The 21,168-nt window shown below is 40.0% G+C and overlaps 1 protein-coding gene across 1 annotated transcript in view; it reads left to right on the top strand.

The window, feature by feature from the left end:
• The first annotated feature begins 3,247 nt into the window (after window positions 1–3,247).
• Window positions 3,248–21,168, top strand: part of HEPH (hephaestin) — a 124,591-nt gene continuing 106,670 nt past the window's right edge. Inside the window, exons 1-8 of the mRNA XM_028136354.2 lie at window positions 3,248–3,277; window positions 8,203–8,408; window positions 10,238–10,482; window positions 12,654–12,866; window positions 13,454–13,636; window positions 15,071–15,325; window positions 17,723–17,891; window positions 19,074–19,210. Coding sequence (XP_027992155.2) covers window positions 3,248–3,277; window positions 8,203–8,408; window positions 10,238–10,482; window positions 12,654–12,866; window positions 13,454–13,636; window positions 15,071–15,325; window positions 17,723–17,891; window positions 19,074–19,210 — 1,438 coding nt within the window. The remainder of the gene's footprint in view (window positions 3,278–8,202; window positions 8,409–10,237; window positions 10,483–12,653; window positions 12,867–13,453; window positions 13,637–15,070; window positions 15,326–17,722; window positions 17,892–19,073; window positions 19,211–21,168) is intronic.

Here is a 21,168-nt window from a genome sequence, read left to right on the forward strand (position 1 = left end):
TGGATCCCCTAAGCCCTGCCCATTTCCTTTCTCTCTTAGCCTTATCAGAAAAGCTCCACTTTCATTTTCCAAACATAGTGTGTGTGTACTGTAAGATTTTACTTGGGAAAGTAGTTTTGCTGCCAAAATTTTGGGGGGGAAAAAAGAGAGAGAGAGAAAAATCTAAAACATTTTCTCCATTTTATGGGGAGAGAATAAAGTCCCATAAAGGCAAATTTACTTGTCCAGGATTACTCTGTTTGCTTTTTTAAAAAATGTTTTTTAATTGATTTTTAGAGAGGGTGGTAAAGGAGAGGGAGAGAGAGGGAAACATCAATGAAAGAACCATCCATTGGCTGCCTCCTTCACGACCCCTACTGGGGATTGAGTCCACAATCCAGGCCCATGCCCTTACCAGTAATCAAACCAGTGACCTCTCAGTGCATGGAACAATGCTCAACCAACTGAGCAACACCAGCTAGGGCAGTCTGTTTTCTTTAGTAGCATAATTACAACTTAAAGCCAGGATTCTACAAACATTCTTCTGTTTCATCATGAATTAATATAACTTATTTTCTAACCATGAGGAAAGAAGAACTTATATTTCTTTTTTCTATTGAAAAATTTAAAAATTATAACTCATTTTAGAGCACTTACTATGTGCCAGTCACTGTAATAAATAGTTCATATGAATACTTTTATTTCATTCCTCATAACTGCCCTATGAAATAGGTACTATTGTTATCCCCATTTCACAGAGGCAAAACTGAGGTTTAGAAGGATTGAATGAATTTTCCAAGATCACAGAAACAGAAAATGACAGAGTTGGTATTTCAATCTATGATGTCTGATTGTAGTTTTCATGCTCTTAATAACATTTCATATTATAAATGTCTATATTGCAAAACAGTCTATAATGGTGGTTTTTAAATTACAGCTTATGGATTAAATCTGATCTGCTGCTTGTTTTTGTAAATTAACTCTTATTGGTACAGAGATATGTCCAACATGCTACACTGGCCTATTTTAGTAGTTATGACATAGACTCTTCTGCAAATAAAATATTTACTAATTGGCCCTTTACTGAAATAGTTTACCAATCCCTGATCTACAGGTATCAAATTAAATCCTTTTTAGGTGACACTTGATGAAAGGCACCAGAAATATATCCAGGATTTGCAAAAGAGGAAGGCACTGTGTGCCCACTCAGTAAATTGCTAAATGAATAATACAACTTTGAGACCTGGTCAAGCTGGCTTCCTGCAGCTTTTACTGTGTTGACTCAAGTGTGTCTATATGACCTGCTTCTTGTTGTCTTTCATGAGTCAGAGCAGAGACCTTATCATTTCCCCTCCCTGTCATAAATGCCTTAGAGCCTGGACTTGGATCCCAACTTAATGGGTTTGGTCCCCTCCTACCCCTTCTAGCTTCAAGGTCCACATCTGTGCCAAGTGGGGAAAGAGGCAGATAACCCCAGTAACTGCTGTGTCCTGATCCACCTTCCCTCAATCATTGAACATTTCTGAGAGATCTGAGGCTGGTGGCTACTCCCTTCTCTCTATCAATGCTTCTACTTGGTTTAGCCTGGCCTGCAGTTTGTGGGGCAGCTCCTAAGTGTATAAGAACCTTTAAACACCTCCAATGGTTTATGACTCAGACTTTGCCCCACCAGCTCATTCTTTGAAAGTCCTCCTCCCTGGACCCTGCCCTTGACATTTTAAATCCAGAAAACAAAATGTGTTGAGCCTGCCTAGAGGACAGTATCTGCTCTGAGCCAAGATCTTCTCATCATAAAGTAAGGATACTAGGCGATAGAACCGCCATTATACCTATCTCTTTTCTGTATGTGGGTCTGGTGGGTAGATGCAGCTCTTGCAAAAGGGGCATGTAGTTCATATTTTCTTTGTTTACTTTGTACTCATTATTTCCTTATACTTTGTAACTTTAAAACCTCTTTCTTTTCCACTTTTAATATCAAGAATGTGCCTTCTTGATGGAATGCTGGATATATAAATTTATAGAGCTGTGAGAGTCTGTAGCTAGCTTAAGGCCCTCATATAAATTGAATGACTGAGGCCCAGAGAAGAATCTGGGTCAAACCAACATAGCTGATTACTGCCAGAGCAAGCAGTGCTTGAACCTAAGTCACTTGATATCAGAAACAAGGAAATTTTAGGGCCCATTTTGCTATTTATTTTAGTTTATTTTTTTAATTTAATATTTCCAATTCTTCTGGATATTCTTTGTTTTTAGGATGCTGACATATATTAATCCAGGCTATCTTCTAGTTGTATCCAGTATCCTCTATGGAACCTATTTTTAATACATTCCTGGGGTTTCATTCTAGGAGCTGCTAGAAATGGCAGAAGCAGAGTAATACTCATAAAAATATATAGCAGTGGCAGGAACTCAATTAATTGTGAAGTCACTTCCTTCATCTCAAAAAGGCTTTCTGTTCCCCCCCCCCCCGACCCCAAGTAGCAGTGTGGTAGTGTGGTGGCTTAGAATCTAGACAGACCCAGTAAAATTCCCTCTTTTACTTCCTAATTGTGTGACTTTGAACAAGTTACCTTCTCTCTTAGAGCCTATATTTTTTAGTTGTAAAGTAAATAGAATTAGTGTCCATTTCACAGGGTATCAGGATATTTAAATTAGAAGATGCATGTAAAGTGGTTAACATAGGGCCCAGTATGTAGAAAGTTCTTTTTTTATTGCCAGTTTTATATTTCTTTCTTACTAAGCAACCATGTCCTCAGGGTAACAGGCAGGGCTAATAACTGCTTCATAGCAAGAAGAAAACAATTGGTGGTGGAAGAGGGCTCTTCCTAAACCAATAACAGTTACAAAGGACCCCGTTTAATAAATGGAGTTGTTGGAATCTGTGAGTTTTGGCTACACAGGCAGTGCATTCTCCTTCCCCTCTCAGCAAAGGCCAACTAGCAATCCATGATAACAGAAATGCAGCCCACCCCTTTGTAATTCCTCCTGAGATCCTCACCAGGATTTGAAAAACACCCAGATATGGTTAAAGAACCATCCTGGGTTTTTTACCAAACCAGATTGGTACAAGACATTCCAGTAGTTTAGTTTCTGGAAAGGATAGTATCCAGCTCTACCCCCGCCTCTATTCACCCCACCCCAGTAACGCTAGCCAGATTGGAGCCCTGGACTTAATTTATGAGAAAGGCCCTGTAACCCAGGATACTGACTGAGCAGAGCTGGCAGATTCATGCTGGGGTCTGCAGTGCAGCATCACTAGGCTGCTGACATGAATACAGAAGGGTTTTCTCTAACAAAGGTAAGCTTTCTTTCCTCTCTTCAAGCCCTATCTCACCTTTCTTTCTTTGTTAAAACATTTATTCATCTGAGTTTAGGGGAGTCCTGGGCCACTGGGAGAGAAATTCAGTTGCTGAAAAGTTAGAGAAAGCTTGGCTGAGTGTGCACGCAAGTTAAAGTGAACAATAGGCTTCTTTTGTTTCTCCCTCCAAAATGTACATACAGGACCACACTGGCTTTACTGCTTCAGAGACAATCCTAGAGTTGTAGAAAGCAGTTACTAGTAATTTTTCTGTTGAAATTATGTGCTGATCTCCCATTTTATAGGCTGGGGGGTTTGTTGAAGTAATGTATCTGAGGACTACATAAATAAGAGGTTCAAACACTTAAAAACATCAATTTGGTTTCATATTTTTAGATCCAAATTCACATAGAGTAAGCAAATAAATGATAGGTGAAATAAGCTGTTAGCTTAAAATCTGAATTGTTTCGCACACTTAGGGTCTAATTAGCAGAAATATTTTTGAAAACATGGGTTCAAATTCTGGCTTTGTCAGTAACTGGCTGCTTGACTTTGAGTAAACCCCTTTACCACCCTGGCCACAGTTTTTTTTCTGTATGTCACATCAAAGGGTTGAAAAAATATAGTTTCTAAAGGTCTTTATGGATATATGAATCTATGATGCTTTCAATTTTTTACTGAACATCTATTGCATTCAATTCCTTGCTTGGGTTTCAAATATCTAATTTTTGAGCTTCAAAAAATATTGTGAGATAAATATCATCCTATTTTTGATTTAAAAAAAAAAGTGAGACTCAAATAGATGAAAGTGACTTTTTCAGAGGTAACCATTACAGGCAAGAGATAGAATTTGAATTCAGGTCTTCTGATTTCAAATTAGTATGCTTTCTATGATACCACAACCAAAGTCTATAGAAATAAAGCAGTCTCATTAATACAAGTGGAAAATAGTGGTGAAATCATATTGTCCCAGGAATGATATGGTTATAATATACTGAACATGATTCCTAGGATGGAGGGTCAGAAGTGTTAGGTTACAGCATTAGCTTCCAGGATTTCAGGTGAGTCCCTTCCTCTCTAGGTCTCAATTTCATCACCTCTTACATACTAAGTTGCAGTGATACTGATTAAAGAATAACATACATTTTACTTGTATTATCTGGAACCATGTGGGGCTTTTAACACTCTAATTTCCCTGCTAGTAAAGAAAGGTCTATAACCAACAAAGGTGAGAAACTCCCCACTTGGAATGTATTTTGAGTCACAAGGTGAAGAAAGAACCAAAAAGCACTAAGAAAGCAGAGGACCAAAATGGATGGAGATTAGAGACAGGACCCAAAAGATAGTTTAGCATTCCAGTGTTCAGTTGAGTGATTCTTTGTTTAGTATGAGCCTGTCCATCTCAGTCTAATCCAACTCAGAAAGGGAGATGAAAGGAGAGAAAAGAGCATTATCACACTAAAGGGATAATAAATTATAGGGAAAACAGTGATGCAAATTGTCATGGATGATGCTGACCAGGCCCAGGTAATGTTTGGATGACAGGAAGGTAAGGTAAAGGTAGGGGAGGCTTGAATTGTTGTTAGTTTACCTTCTCCAGGGCTAATCTCCTAATCTCAATGTATATTAACTATACTATGTCTAATTCCAAGTAAAGCAGAACTTAATTCATATTTCTCTCTTTCTCTTTCTCTTTCTCTCTCTCTTTCTCTCTCCCTCTCTCCTCTCTTCCTCTCTCTGTCTCCTTACCTCCCTCCCTTCCTCCCTCCCTCTCCCTCTTTCTTCTGCCTTCTCTGTTTTTACTTTGTCAAAGGATTATCGCTCATTTTACCTATTTCATTTGTTCTTTTACCTTTTCTTTTTATTTTTTTCCCTAAGTCTGGCCTTTCTCTAATACTTCCTCTTGTGGGCTCAGCTGAGAGAAAATAGCCTTGTCCAAGTGAAAAATTTACATAGGACTTTCTCATCCTTCATTTCATTTGATGTTCATAATAAACTAATGAGGAGATCAAAGCAGAAATTATCTTTATTAATTAAATGAGGAAAATAAAACTCAGAAAATTAGGTGACTTGCTTAATACCATACAACTAATAAATGATGCATCCAGAAGTAGAGTATATTTTTCTAGGATCTGAAATCTTTCAATTTTATCATGAAATATATAAATGATTACAAAATGATTTTATTTTTTTTCTTTCTTCTGTTTTAATAATATATAACAAAATCAAAATTTAAAAATAGCAACAACAAATACAGTATGGGAATAAAAAAGCCAGTGACTAGAAAGAAAGAAAGAAAGAAAGCTAATATTTACCAGGTGTCTACTCATATTTATCAGGTGCCTATTAAGTCTCTCTTTCAAACACAACTGAAAACAGTACTCCAAATTAAGTTAATATTACTCAAAAGTTCTGTTTCCTTTCATTAGATAATATTTCTTCCAAAGGGACTGATCTCAGCCATATACATGTGCCTGTATGCTTAGTATGTATTAATGTGTCTGAGAACTTTTGAGTGTGTATGTGTTGTGGCTATCCATAAAATGTTAAAGCTTTGGCATGCTGGTAAATTTCATTTCTAAACCTATTTCCTCATCTGTAATAATAACCACTAATATTTTTTGATCAATTACTTGTACACTTGACCATATATTTATGTTCTATGTACCTACAGATCTTAATACATTTAATCATCACACTACTTGAGGTGTAACTACTAGTATTAATTCTATTTCAAAAATTAAAATAGCTAGAGAAGTGAATCAGTTTATCAAGTCACACAGCTAGGAAAAGTGCAGTCAGGATTTGTTTAAATAGTCTGATCCCAAAGCCTGTACCCTGGATGCCAAATGGGGAAGACAATCCTTATCTCTCAAAAGTTTGGGAATCAAATAAGATGGCAGATATGAAAAGCATACTGTAAAGTGGAGTGCAGTAGACAAATGCTAGGTAGCACTTTTTTTCCAGATTCTATTGTCTAGCTCTTTTGGTCATTAGTCACCACCTTTGAATGCTTATTCATTGTATGCTGAAGATAATGTACCAGTTTCTTCTGGGAATATTTCCAAGTTTACCATGTGTATCTCCAATTGTGAAATTCTTACCTGGGATAGTGTTCTACTTAGGTAAGCAAGTTTAAGGTACAACAGCCTTACTGACACATCCCTGAGAAAGAAGTTTGAAGGAGGTCCATGTTGCAAGTGTTAAATCTTCCATTGAACCCAATGAATGGTAACTACCATCATTATTATCATCATTGTGAATGATATTGATTAAATATATATATTTGCCTATATGAGTATGTGTCTGTTTCTAGAAATGATCACAATTACATGTGATTGCATGTTTTAGGGCATATGGGGTTTTCCCTGACATCTTTATAGTTATGGACAAATACATATTCTCTGTGTATATTCATGTGATTTTACAAGTATGTTTTGTGGGAGGTAGTATGGTATGGTGATTAAGAACATAGACACTAGAGCCATACTTCCTGGACTCACAACCCAAATCTACTGATAACTTGGTGACCTTGGGAAAATTACTTTACACTTCTGTTCTGCAGTTATTCCTTCTGCAATATGTGGATTATAATTACATCTTTTTCATAGTGTGGTTGTGAAGATTAAATTATTTAATCTATGTAAAATATTTATAAAAGCTTCTGGCATGCTATGAATGTACAATAAGTATTTATTTATTATTATTGTTATTATTCTGAAAATGACAAAGGCCTGTGTGACAGTGTATTTCTATATGTGGATACAAGTGTGTACAGCTCTGCTTTTAGATAAGGTTGAATGTGCCTATGTGTATGCAAGTATATGTACATGTGTATTTATGTTATGTTGTCTGTGTTTCTAAGTTTGACTGTAGCCCCAAGAAGTCTAACCTCCTGGCTGGTGTACTGGAATGAGAAGCTGGAGGCTTAATTCTGACTCTGATTCATGATTACACCCATGATATGAGTTTATGCATAGCAGAGAACCAGTGGAGAACATTTTGATAAATTAATATTTTCCTTACATATTCTCATTTGTTTTATTTTTTACTTTTTGTCATTCACATGCAATAAAGCATGTGAATTCTAAGTTTATAGCTCTATATATTTTCACAAGTTGAACACACTCATGTAACCAGTATGTAGATCAAGAAACAGAACATTGCTTAAAAGCATTCCTCATCTTCCCAGTCACTGATCCCTACCTCAAGGGCAAACGCTATGTTGGTTTCTAGCAGCATACATTAATTTTGCTTGATTTTGTACTTTATATAAATGAAATAATAAAGTATTCTTTGTCTGATTTATTTCTGCAACATTATGCTCATGAGAGGCATCTACATTTTCAAGTGTAATTGTAGTTTGTTCATTATCATTGTTAGGTAAAATTCCATTGTATAAATAAAATGCAATTTACTCATCCATTCTAGTGTTCATATACATTTTGGTTGTTTCCATCTTGGGTCTATTAATTTTCTAGTAACTGTCTTTTAATGAATTCTCATTTGTTTTTAAATACAATTCATAGGGGATGGAAGGTGGCAGCAATGAAAACAAAGACATAGGGAAAATTAGTGACTTGATTCAGGTACTGAGTGAGTCAGTGGCACAATCAAACTTTTGGTGCCTGTTTCCTGATTTTTGTGCCAGAATAATTCTTACTTCTGCACGGCTGAAAGAACTAGATCCAGATTTCTCTTCTGAAGGAAGTGATGCATAATTATCCATATAAGTGACTGTTTAACTTTGCCCTCCAAAGTTCAATGTGTAGAGATCATTGAACACTTGTTGAACTGAAAGTAATCAGATAAGGTATAGATTCTGGGGAATTCATTCTTGCTTTCTCAGTTGCTCCATCTGACTCTTGCCTCTTTAGTTTTCCAGACACATGCAAAGCCCCTTTGTTCTCTTTCTTTCATACCAGCAGCTATTCACTTGCCTGTTTCCCAGAGTAATGTGGGCCATGGAGCCAGGCCATCTCCTCTGGGCTCTGCTGTTCATCCAACCCTTGTGGCCCCAACTGACTGATGGGGCTACTCGAGTCTACTACCTGGGCATCCGGGACGTGCAGTGGAACTATGCTCCCAAGGGAAGGAATGTCATCATGAACCAGCCTCTGGACAGTGACACGTAGGTTTAATATCTTGTGAAATTAGAGCTGGAGTGGGGGAAGCACACTTGAGATCAGAAGGTGACATCTTGAGGACCTTTCCCAGGTGTGGTAGCAGCAGTTCCTGATATCTTTGAACCATACACTTAGTGGCAAGTTTGCTGAGAATAGGCTAGTTGATTCAAGAGCCAGCATTCTATATGGAGTATGCTTTTTCACACTGAGGTACCTCAGCATTTTTAGGTCCTGATGGTAATTCCATATCCCCTTGATGTTAGTTAAGATGATATCCACAATGCTGTTTTATTAACAGTTGTTTAGCTTAAAAAAAGGAAAGAAACATGAAATATACACAGTGTTTGTAAGATGTGTATGTGGAACTAATCTTCCATATTTCAATAGAACTGTACTAATTTCAGATATGTAAAAATGACAGAAAATAAGGTATCAGAATCAAAGAAAGAACAGTAATAGCTATCACTTATATAAGATCATACCAGAAATTTACATACTTAGTCTCACCTAATTCTTACAAAAGCTCTAGGAGGTGAGTCTGAATATCCTCATCTTTTAGACAAGAAAGCTGAGGGTCAGGGATATCAAGTAAGTTGCTAAAGTCCCACAGATAGTAAATGGAAGAGCTAGGATTTTAACCTCGGTAATGTGGGTGGAAAAAAATGATAGTCTTCTCACCATTTTGCCTCTCACAGTTAGCATAGGATTAACCTTTCTTGATTTTAGAGCCTTACAGATGCTTCACAAATATATATTTTAAAAAATGAATGAGTATATCAAAGAATCTTTTCTGATAATAAATCATTTTGTCTCCCCAAAGCCTCAGAGTTTTCCAAAGTTAGCTGTAACACCTCAGAGCTCTCTGGAAAGAATTAGAGTAAGAAAAACAGCTATCTTTTATGACAAACCATTTTTCTATCAATCTAGTTTTGAAGTCACAGAGTCTTTATTTTAAAATTATCCTTGAGGGATAACTTTGTTATGGCCCATCGCCAATAGTTTGAAGTAATAGTTAATATCTATTAAGCTTTTACTATTTTTCAAGCACTGTCCTAAGCTCTTTATGTATTTTAATTATTTTAGTCACCAACAATACCTGTCCAAGATTGGTACTGTGATTATCTTCATTTTACAAATGGGAAAATTGTACACAAAGAAGTTAATTAACTTGGCCAAAGTCCACAGATTTGGAAGTGGCAATATTGGCATTTAATTGAACCATCCCAGCTCCAGAGTTTAAGCACTTTACCACTACTTTATAAAACCTCTCATACATAGCAGGTCAATGCTAAATTAGACAACAGAGGTAGGGAGTTGATTACTTAAAAATAACCAGTCCTTGATTGCTTCCTTATTATTATACTAAAGGCCTGGGGCTGATGGGGCCGGGTCAGCCAGGGGGAGGGGCTGTGGGCAGTTGGCCAGCCAGCCCTGCCCCTAATCAGGGTGGGGGGGGCGATCGGGGGCATGACTGGCTTGGGGGAGGGGCCACGGATGGTGGGCCACCAGCCCTGCCCCTGGTCGAACTCCTGATCGAGGGAACAATTTGCATATTAGCCTTTTATTATATAGTATATTAGATTGAAACATGTGAAATTGCCTTTTTTGGCATGTTAAAAGTGTTCAAATATCAGGAATTTCATATGCTTTCATTTAATACTTCCCATTGTCAAACAATTAAACTAACTTAAAGCTTTCATGTTTTGATTAGTACTTCCCATTTCCTCTTGTTTTGCCCTAAACAAAGATGGACACTTTTTTGTCAGCCTCATCTGGAAAATAACCCTCCAGAGGTTTGAAAATTGTGGCAAAATTGTGACTTTTTTTCCCCCAGAGTAGCTTCCAGCTTCCTAAAATCTGACAAGAACCGGATAGGGAGCAGCTACAAGAAGACCATCTACAAAGGATACAGTGACAGCTCATACATGCATGAAATGGCCCAGCCTACCTGGATGGGTTTCCTGGGGCCAGTGCTGCAGGCTGAGGTGGGAGATGTCATCCTTATCCACCTGAAGAATTTTGCCACTCGTCCCTATACCATCCACCCCCATGGTGTTTTCTATGAGAAGGACTCAGAAGGTAAACCAGCCCACCCTTCCTTTCTCCTGCCCATAACAACTATCACTTTTCTTTCTCTGCCATATGAAAGAGAGGAGTTGGAAACAAGGACAGTCTTTTCTCCCTTATTGATCTGAGGAAGCAGGGACTCTTCTCAGAGTAAGCATGAGGAGGTACTGTTATCAGTTCTGCTATTCATGCGTGTGACTTTGGGCAAGTCATTTTCCTTCTCTTGGCCTTGGATTCTTCATTAGAAATGTGGAGATTCAATCTCCCTTTTATCAATGAGTTTTTTTCTTTTTCTTTTTTTGATAGATATAGAGAACGAACTGATAGTTGCCAGATGGGAGGGTGTTTGGGGGAACTGGGTGAAAAGATTGAAGGGATTAAGAAGTACAAATTTGAAATTACAAAATAGTCCCAAGGATGTAAAGTACAGTATAGGGAATATAGTCAATAGTCTATATATATAAAAGCCTAAGTGACCGTCGCAACAAAAACAACTGAACGGATGACCAAACAGGCTGCGTGGGGCGATCATGCCGGCAGGTGGGTTAGTAAAGGACTACCACATGACTGAGCAGTGGGCTGTGTGGGGCAACCAGGCTAGCAGGGGGGTTATTGAGGGATGACCAAACGAATGAACAGAGGGCTGCATAGGGCAATCAGGCCGGCAGGGGGGACAGTGAGGGGTGACCAAATGACCAAACAACAGGCTTCATGGGGTGACTAGGCCAGCAGGGGGGGAAGTTGGGGGTGACCAGGCCAGCAGGGGGTGCATTTAGGGGCGATCAAACAGGCAGGCAGGTAAGCAGTTAGGAGCCAGTGGTCCCAAATTGTGAGAGGGATGTCTGACAGTTGGTTTAGGCCCGATCCCCAGGATCGGGCCTAAACCAGCAGTTGGACACCCCCCAAGGGGTCCTGGATTGGATAGGGTGCAGGCTGGGCTGAGGGGACCCCCGCCTCCGTGCATGAATTTCATGCACCAGGCCTCTAGTATTGTAATAACTGTGTATGGTGTCAGATGGGTACTGTAAATATCACAGGGGGAATCACTATGTAAGTTATATAAATGTCTAACCACTATACTGTACACTTGAAATTAACATATCAACATATCATTGAATGTCAACTGTAATGGAAAAATTTTTTAAATGTAAAAATCTGCCTTTTATCAGGAAGAATTACTTAAATGACATTTCCATAAAATATCTGTGCTTTGAAAAGAGAAGAATGTGGTCTGAATATAAGGGAACATTATTCTAGGGTCACAGTCTTCCAAAAGGCCATTTTTCCCCCTTAAGAGTTAGTTCAGCCCTAGATGGTTTGTATCAATAGATTGAGCGTCGGCCTATGGACTGAAAGCTCCTGGGTTCGCTTTCCGTCAAGGGCACGTACCTTGGTTGCAGGCTCTATCCCCTGCACATGCGGCAGGCAACCAATCAATGTGTCTCTCTCACATTGATCTCTCTCTCTCTCTCTCTCTCTCTCTCTCTCTCTCTCTCTCTCCCCCTCCCTTCCTCCTTCCCTCCCTTACACCCTCTCTAAAAATCAATGGGAAAATATCCTCAGGTGAGGATTAACAACAAAAAAAGAGTTAGTTCACTTTACTTATTTATATCTCTCACTATCCCAGGCCCAGTGGCCTATAATACAGACACAAAAGTGACTGTGGGGAATAGAGAGAGAAGTCAGAAGCTCTTGACTTGGTCACTAATTCTCTCTGTATGACCATTGACAAGTTACTTTTCCTTAGTTTTCTCTTCCATAAAATGGGGAAGTGGGCCAACTGATCATTAAGTTGTCTTTAAAATGAAATTCTGTGATTGTTTTTCAAAGTGAGTGCTTGAAAGGAGGGAATTATGTCTCCTCCTGTGCCTCCATACCCCTGGTTTTGCACTAGGGCACTACTAGACCAGGCTGTGGAGCAGTTTTTGTGGCCATAACTCCTTCCTCAGAGGCTGCCACATCTCCACCCTTTGTTGATGTGAGACTTGGGGTTCTTTGGCTAAATATCACTTGAATCTGTGCCCTCCTCAGGTTTTGAGGAACACTGTGCTGGACCTTATAACTTTACCTTTTCCACAAGACTGGACCTAGATGTCTCATATGTCAGCCTTCTCTTCACTTGTAAATCTTCCAGGCTCTGTCTCACTCAACCTGGGACTGAGATGTGCAATTTCATTTTCTAGGCTCCCTATACCCAGATGGCTCCTCTGGTCAGTTGAAAGCTGATGACTCTGTTCCCCCGGGAGGCAACCATATCTACAACTGGACCATTCCAGAAAGCCATGCACCCACTGATGCTGACCCAGCATGCCTCACCTGGATTTACCATTCTCATGTAGATGCTCCACGAGATATTGCAACTGGCCTCATTGGACCCCTTATCACCTGTAAAAGAGGTACAGGCCCCAAGAGTGAGCTTGAGATGCAATTTGGGATATCTATAGAAAACAGTGATATTGTTGAACTACCTATATGTTAAGCAACAGCCTGAGGAGTGATAATTCAGAACCAATGTTTATCGGCAGGAATAAACAATGGCAAACTCCCCTTTCACTATTTTTTTTTCTATTTTATTACCCTCTTTTTCTAACAAACAAACAAAAAAAAACCTTTATACTTTAAATTTCTTTTTTCTAATCACTTAAAAAACTTGAATTAGTAACTATAGGACTCCTCATATAAACATATGTGGTAAGAGTTTAAGTTTGGATAGGATTGGAAGTGTATCTATCAAGATTTGGGAAGGATTGTGAAAGTGGTTGGAAACAGGGTATGTTTAAGGTATAGTCAGGCCTGAAGACTTAGGTGTTGCAAGAATGTGGTCATTTTAAGGCCCTGGTTGAAGAAGTCTTCACCTGCTTTTCTGTAGCTGACAGACTCTTAAGACTTCCTCCATTCTTATTTCTTTCTTACGAGTACTCCTTGCAGTTTATTGTTGCTAAGGATAGGAGGTTCTCAATGACACCTTTCTTACTTGTACTAGGAACCCTGGATAGGAACTCCCCTCCTCGGCGGCAAGACGTGGACAATTCTTTCTTCCTGCTCTTCAGTGTGGTAGATGAGAATCTTAGCTGGCATATCAATGAGAACATTGCCACTTACTGCTCAGACCCTGTCTCAGTGGACAAAGAAGATGAGGCCTTTCAAGAAAGTAATAGGATGCATGGTGAGCTGGGAAGCAGTGGCCACACTGTGACAGTAGACTGTGATGAAAGGTCATTTCAAATATCTGATCATTTTTAAGCATTAGAAGGACCAGGAGCAGTAGGTAGCTTTACCTTGTTTTTGCCTATGAGAAAATTGAGGATTACACAGCTAAATGGCACAGCTAAAATTCCAACCCTAATCTGTCTGACTGCATAATGTGCTCTTACCTTTACATACATTGCCTCCTCAATGTGGAATAGCCCATGGTGTCGATTCCAAATTCATATGCTATATATTCAGTCACTTTGATGAGGGTTGTTTACTGATATAACTATTTAACATTTCTTTGTTCTAAAAAGGATGCAAGCTATAATAATTAACAACTTTGTGAAGAAAAATGGTTGCCTATGGGGAACTTATCATCTTAATTAAATATAAAATTAACTAAAGGCATAAAAGCCCTAAGGTACAGGCATAGAAATGATTTTTATGAAGAGAAAGAAGTTACTTTTGCTTTTTGTTAATTAAGGGAGTGGCTTACTTACCTTTGGCTTACTTACCAAAGCCAGGCTGTCCCAAGGGGAAGTGAAAACTCAGATGAAAGATGTAAGAGATGGCTTAGACAGCTCAAATTTCTCTTGGTTTTGTATCAATTGCTTATAATAACCATGGTAATTAGTTAGCTAGCTTAACAATTGTCCTATGGAATTTTTAGAAGAAAATTGGCCTAGAAGGAAAGAATAGCATACAAAATAAACCACTTTCCTTGAGTTGCTAGGATGGAACCTTGGCTCTACCACTTGCCTTGGGAGAGAGCAACTTTACCTCTCTGAACCTTGGTTTTTCTCATTTTTTTTTTTTCATGAGACCATGGATACCTGCCTATTTCCTAGGATTGTTTGTAAGATTTAAATGATATAATGCATATTGTCAACACAGTTTGCTCTTTAAAACCTCATCTATATGACCATATATACTATGGAATACTACTCAGCCATAAGAAGAGATGAAATACTGACATTTGTGACAACATGGATGGACCTTGAGAGTATTACACTAAGAAAAATAAGTCAATCATAAAAAGTTAAGAACCATATGATTTAATTCATTATGTGGAATATAAAATTGAAACTAAGATACCCAGACAGACAACACTATGGTAGTTACCAGAGGGAAGAGAGTTGAGGAGTAGTAAAGGGTAAAGGGGACCAAATATATGGTGACAGAAGATGATTTGACTTTGGGTAGTGGGCACACAATGCAATATGCAGATCATGTATCTTAGAAATGTACACTTGAAACTTATATGAAACCAATGTCACCCTAATAAATTTAATTAAAAAAATAAAACCTCATCTAAATGTTACTTTATATTATTGTCAGATGGTAAGGCTTTTCCTATTGGGCTGTTCTTTCCTAACTCTGATATTTTTCTTTGGATTTTCTTTTTCAGCAATCAATGGCTTTGTATTTGGGAACTTACCAGAGATGAACATGTGTGTACAGAAGCGTGTGGCCTGGCACTTGTTTGGCATGGGCAATGAAGTAGATGTCCACACAGCATACTTCCATGGACAGATGCTAACCATCCGGGGCCACCGCACTGATGTGGCTCACATCTTTCCAGCCACCTTTGTGACTGCTGAGATGGTGCCTCAGAAACCTGGCATCTGGTTAATTAGCTGTCAAGTAAATAGTCACTTGCAAGGTGAGATCCAGCATCTCTGACCCTTGAAGTATGGGATGAATGGGGCAGTATGGTCATCAAGAGCCTGGGCTTCTGGTCTGGAGCCAAAAGAGAGATTTTTAAGGTGAGACAGTCAGGAAAAAGGATGAAACACTAGACTAGAATTATGGGACCCACATTCTTTCCTGGCTCAGACATTAACTTGCAGGGTGACCTCAGGCACATCTCTCTGGGTTTCATCTTTTTAATCTTTTAAGGGATTCTTAAGGGTCATTTTTCCCCCTCAAAGTCCTAAGGAATTAGTACCTGGAGGTCTTGCAGATGATTGAACAGAGAGTAAAGGAAAGATTCACTTAAAAAGTATAAGGTTTCTGCAGGAAACCATGGAGTATTGTGGGCAGGTGATGACACCCTAGTTGGGACCCAACAGAAATAGGGGTAGAAGGTTTGGTTTTCAGAGGGAGAATGGTTGAAGTAATGCACAGTGCATTGAGGATCATCAGAGAGGAGGAACATATGAGGCAATGGAAAGAGCAGTAGATAAATGATTAGATGATTTCAGTGGTTGTCTCAGCTCTATGAAAAACTCACTGTAATAACTTTGGAAAAGTCCCTTTCCATTTCTAGGCTTCATTTGTGACATTTATAAAATGGGAGATTTGGTCTAAATAGTCTCTAAGTGCCTCTTCAGTTCTCACTTTCTAGAATTATTTGATATATGGTAAATTAGATGGATGTCAGGTAAGTGATATGTGAGTATGTGAAAATGGATTTGAATAAGGGAGGAGTTATAGACTGGTAAGATAATGAGTCTGGGGTGGTATTTTTTTTCCTAATAGGGGCCAGTTACCCATGCTCTGTCATCCAGGGTTTGGCTTGGTTCCAAAAGTGACTGAGTAAATGAGTATGAATCCAGATTGAAGTTAGAAATGTAGCACAATAGTAGAACAAGCAGGGGCCTTAGATCCAGATAGGCCTGGATTCAAAACCTGTTCCACCAGTTGCTTAGTTAGCTTTGGTAAGTAATGTCATTTCTCTGAGCCTCTGTTCCCTTATCTGATTATTGCAGCAATGATTTCTACCTTTTGAAGTTGTAATGGATATTAGAGAGATAATGTAATTTTGAATCTTAAAGACTAGGAGAATGTTGAGACCAAGCTAGTGGATATAAGACAAAAAATGAGCACTTAATTTGCAGTTAAAAGGTAAGAGCTTAAGTCTCAGCTCTATCACTGACTAGCTGTATTATCTTGGACAAGTTATTTAACCTGTCTGATCCTTAGATTTTTTTCAAGTGCAAAAGGGGATATAAAAAGTTTGTTTAGCCCGACCAGTGTTGCTCAGTGGTTGACCATCAACCCATGAACTTGGAGGTCATGGTTCAATTACCGGTCATGACACATGCCTGGGTTGTGGGCTCCATCCCCAATAGGGGGCATGCAGGAGGCAGCTGATCAATGATGCTCTCTCATCATTGATGTCTCTCTCTCTCTCTCTCTCTCTCTCTCTCTCTCTCTCTCTCTCTCTCTCTCTCCAATCCTCCCTCTGAAGTCAATTTTAAAAACATATTTTAAAAAGTCTGTTTCACAGGATGGTTATGAGGATTGAAGGAAATAACATATGTAAAAAATCTAGTACAGGTTCTGGCCTATGTACTGGACACATATATAAGACCTTAATCAATAAAGAAAAATTTAGAAAATGAATATAGTTTCTGCATCCTCTTTTATATCTCAGATTTCTAATTTATAATTTCAGATATCCTTGGGATGTTATGACACTCAAATGAGATAATGATCTGAATGACCTCTATAAGATGCCAAGCAAATACAAGGCAATATCATCAATTACCACTATACCTCAATGTAACATTTTTCACACTTTGGAGACACTACTTAGAATCTACATTTTCATGAGTCCTAAATCTGAAGCTTAATCTCCATGTGTAGATGTCCCATTGTTTTGGGAGATCCCCTCTTTACAAATTATTTACTCCTCTTTTTTTTTTTTTTTTTTATGCTCTCACCAGCCCAGTGTGGCAGATTTCCTATTCTCCTCATTTACAAAACAGGGTTTAATTTTTGATCTAGGAATTGACTTGCCTAAATCCTACAGAGAATAAGGCTTGGACTCATTCTCAGGTATTTGGAAAATGTAAACCTTTTGCAAAGAATGAACATCTGGTAAATGAGGTAGTGGTGGTGAGCAGGTAGAGATACTTGAATTCCTATTTGGGCTTACTCTCTTCCAGCCAGGCTCTTAAGGAGTGATAGAAAATAGCTTATATGGAGGTAGGGGTAAAGAGCCTATTGGAAGGTGGGAGGGGAGACCTTAGAAGAAGGAGAAAGTTGGATTGTCTGGGTAGAAGACTTGTAAGTTGAAATGGGACCAGACATGATGTTCTTCCTCTTCTTCCAGATGGCATGCAAGCACTCTACAATGTCAAGTCTTGCTCCATGGCCCCTCCTGTGAACCTACTAACAGGAAATGTCCGGCAGTACTTCATTGAGGCTCATGAGATTCTATGGGACTATGGCCCAACGGGTTATGATGGGAGTACTGGAAAGAATTTGAGGGAGCCAGGCAGGTAAGAGGTAGTGGGCTTCTCCCTACTCCTGGTTTTAGCCCCAAACACTACTACTTACTGTCAGAAATTTATCTTTCACTTGGGGGTCATAATCATTGTCTGACTGAAGTTAATGACACAACTGTTAACCAAATTCTTTTGACCCCAGGAGAGCTTGCTCTTGGGAAACTAGCAGTGTTTGAGATTGTTCCTGCTCTAATACCAAGCCACATTCAGAAAAGGAGGCCCAGTGGGACCAGATCAGTTGAAATGTCATTTCTCCAGCTCTTCTTTATTTTATCCATTATTTACCTCCTTTTCTTTTTCATAGTCTGAAGGAGGCATTTAAACAGGAGTGTAAAAAGCACTCCGAAATGTAGGAAGAAGGGGAAGCAACCTACCTTATAGCCATTCCATAACCATCACTTTGGAGGAATTTGTTCAAATTCTCTTGTTTCATCCATGACTCAGATTGGGCAAGATAGAGGAGGTTAGTTCCCTATTCAGTTGTTAGGCCTTAAATTATGCATATTCACTGGCCTATCAGTGATTCCAGGTCTTTCACAGAAGAGCCACTTGGTAGATGACTTGGAGGGTTTGGGGGAATATCTTGAGGCCTAATTTTTTTTTTTTTTGCTGGAAGAATGTTTATTTTCCAGCAAAAATAAATATTTTTTCAGCAGAAAACCTAATGGAATGAATGTGCAGAAAACATAGGAAAGTAGGCACTTGGGTCTCAGCATGACTTCTAGAATCTCTAACTGGGTTTGCTGAGTTAGTGAGTTTTCATTTTGGAATTAAGGATATTCTTTATTAAGGAGAGAAACAATCTTGAGTACCTAAAGATAATTAAGGATAGATGTAAGTCTATGGTATTCATGAACGCAGGACTAGTACTAGTGTCTGAAACTTACAAGCAAGAAGATTTCAGACTATTATAAAAATAACTGTAATCATTAAAGCTATCCAAAAGTAAGAAGGATTGTTTTCTCTGAAAATGAATTCCCTAACCTTGGAAAGACTGACACAGAAGCTGCATATTATTTGTTAGTGGTTTCATCTTCACTGGGTAGAAGCTAACATGGATGATCTCTGAGGTCTTTCCTAATTATAAAGATCCATAACTTGATGAGACCAAGGGTGATATGGGAGTCTATTTGATACATAATTTAATCATGTGACATTTGTCTTCTTATATGCCAGTGGCTCAGATATATTCTTCCAGAAGGGCTCCAGCAGAATTGGGGGCACTTACTGGAAAGTCCGATATGAAGCCTTTCAAGATGAAACGTTCCAGAAAAAGGTACAGCTGGAGGAAGATGAGCATCTTGGAATCCTGGGTGAGTAATCTTTAACTTATGAAATTAATTGACTAGATCCATGAGACTGGGGAGGACTTAGAAACTGGAGCGTGGGGGGCAACTCAGAGACATCTCTAGAACAGCATTTCCCAAAGTGAATACCAACAGATGAGTGTTTTGTGCAAGAGTGTTTTGTGACTGTGCTTGCAAAATACTAAGTTAAACATCTATCTATATAATAGAAGAATATGCAAATTAGCCAGGACACCATAACATCACAACTGAACAGCAGGAACCTGAGGCTGCATGGTACCTGGCCAGGGCGAGGGACCTCAGGCCATGTCCCCCACCCCATGGGGTTTGACAGGGGACCTCAGGCCACGCCCTCACCTGCAGCCTGGCAGGACTTGATGGGGGACCTCAGGCCATGCCCCTGCCCCAGTGCCAGGCCTGGAGACCGCAGGCCTGGAGACCGCAGGCCATGCCCTCCGCCCGGGTGCCGGGCTAGGAGACCTCAGGTTGCATCCCCTGCTTGGCAAGGCTTGATGGGGGACCTCAGGCTGTGTCCCCCACCCTGGCGTAAGGCCAGGAGACCTCAGGCTGCACTCCCACCCTGTGGGGCTAAACAGGGAACCTCAGGCCATGCCCCCCACCTGGCAGGGTTTAACGAGGGACCTCAGGAGGTGCCCCCCGCCCCAGTGCCAGGCCAGGGGATTTCAGGCTTTACCCCCTGCCCAGTAGGGCTGACAAGGACCTCAGGCCACACCTCTCACCTGGTAGGGCTTGACGGGGGACCTCAGGCTATAGTCTCTGCCTGATGGGCTTGACGGGGGACCTCAGGATGTGCCCTCCACCCCGGCGCTGGGCCAGGAGACCTCATGCCATGCTCCCCCAGTACCAGTCTAGGGGATCTCAGGCTGCACCCTGACCCAGCGGGGCTTGACGGGGACCTCAGACAGCAACCCCCTACCTGGCGGGGCTTGATGGGGACCTTATGCTGCACCACCGCCCAACAGGGCTTGATGGGGACCTCAGGCCATGCCCCCACCCTGGTGCTGGGCTGGGGGACCTTGGGCCATGCCCAGCCTTCTGGCGGGCTTGACAGGGGACCTCAAGCCGTGCCGCCCCCCCCCCCCCGCACCTGGAGGGGCTTGACGGGGGTGGGGCTGGCTGGGTCTGGGTCTCACCCAATGGGGGTGGGGCCGGCCGGGTCTGGGTCTCCTGCATTTTCGAAGCGAGTGTGTGTGGTGGGCGGGGACTTGACTCGAGGTCCCACAGCACACCCCAGACTCTGACAGGAGGGAGATTTTTATATACATTTTATTAATTTTCTTTCATCTCTGACACTTCTATTATAGAGAAAGGGCAACAGCAATATTAAAATATTTCCTCTAATTACTTCCCTTTTAATGTGCACGAATTTCATGCTCCGGGCCACTAGTAGTCACATAAAAATAGTCAAACAGTGTTCTTTGCTGCAGGGCTTCTCAGAACTTTGGATTTATTTTTGTTTATCATGAATCTCAAAGATAGGAATAGAGTATGTGGCATTTCTTATACTTTACTATAGACATTATTTTTTTTCAGTGAATATCTTCTGAAAGTACTGTTGTTAAGATCACACTTTAAAATATTTCCCTAGGTGCATTTCTGAAGGGCTCTATTTAAAGCAGTAAGACTGCCCAGGTTCCTGGCAATATTTGGACAGGGACAACTTGACATGACATGCAGATATGCTTGCTATAGTGAGGGATGCAAAACAAAGGTTAGAAACTGACTTGGAGAAAGTATCCAGAAGGCCTAAAGTACAGCATTGAAACAGTATAACAATGTTGGGTGCTTTAGTCACTTCACGAAGCCAGGAAATAAAATAGATTAGATGGGAGAAAACTATGGAAATTAATGTAATGAACAGTATTCTGATGTTAAATGTGTGCCAGTTAATTCTAAGAGATCTGAGCAAGCACAGTAGAGCTTACATCAAATAAATAGGGATA

The sequence above is a fragment of the Eptesicus fuscus genome, chromosome 1, assembly GCF_027574615.1.
Source record: "Eptesicus fuscus isolate TK198812 chromosome 1, DD_ASM_mEF_20220401, whole genome shotgun sequence".
Taxonomy (NCBI): Eukaryota; Metazoa; Chordata; class Mammalia; order Chiroptera; family Vespertilionidae; genus Eptesicus; species Eptesicus fuscus.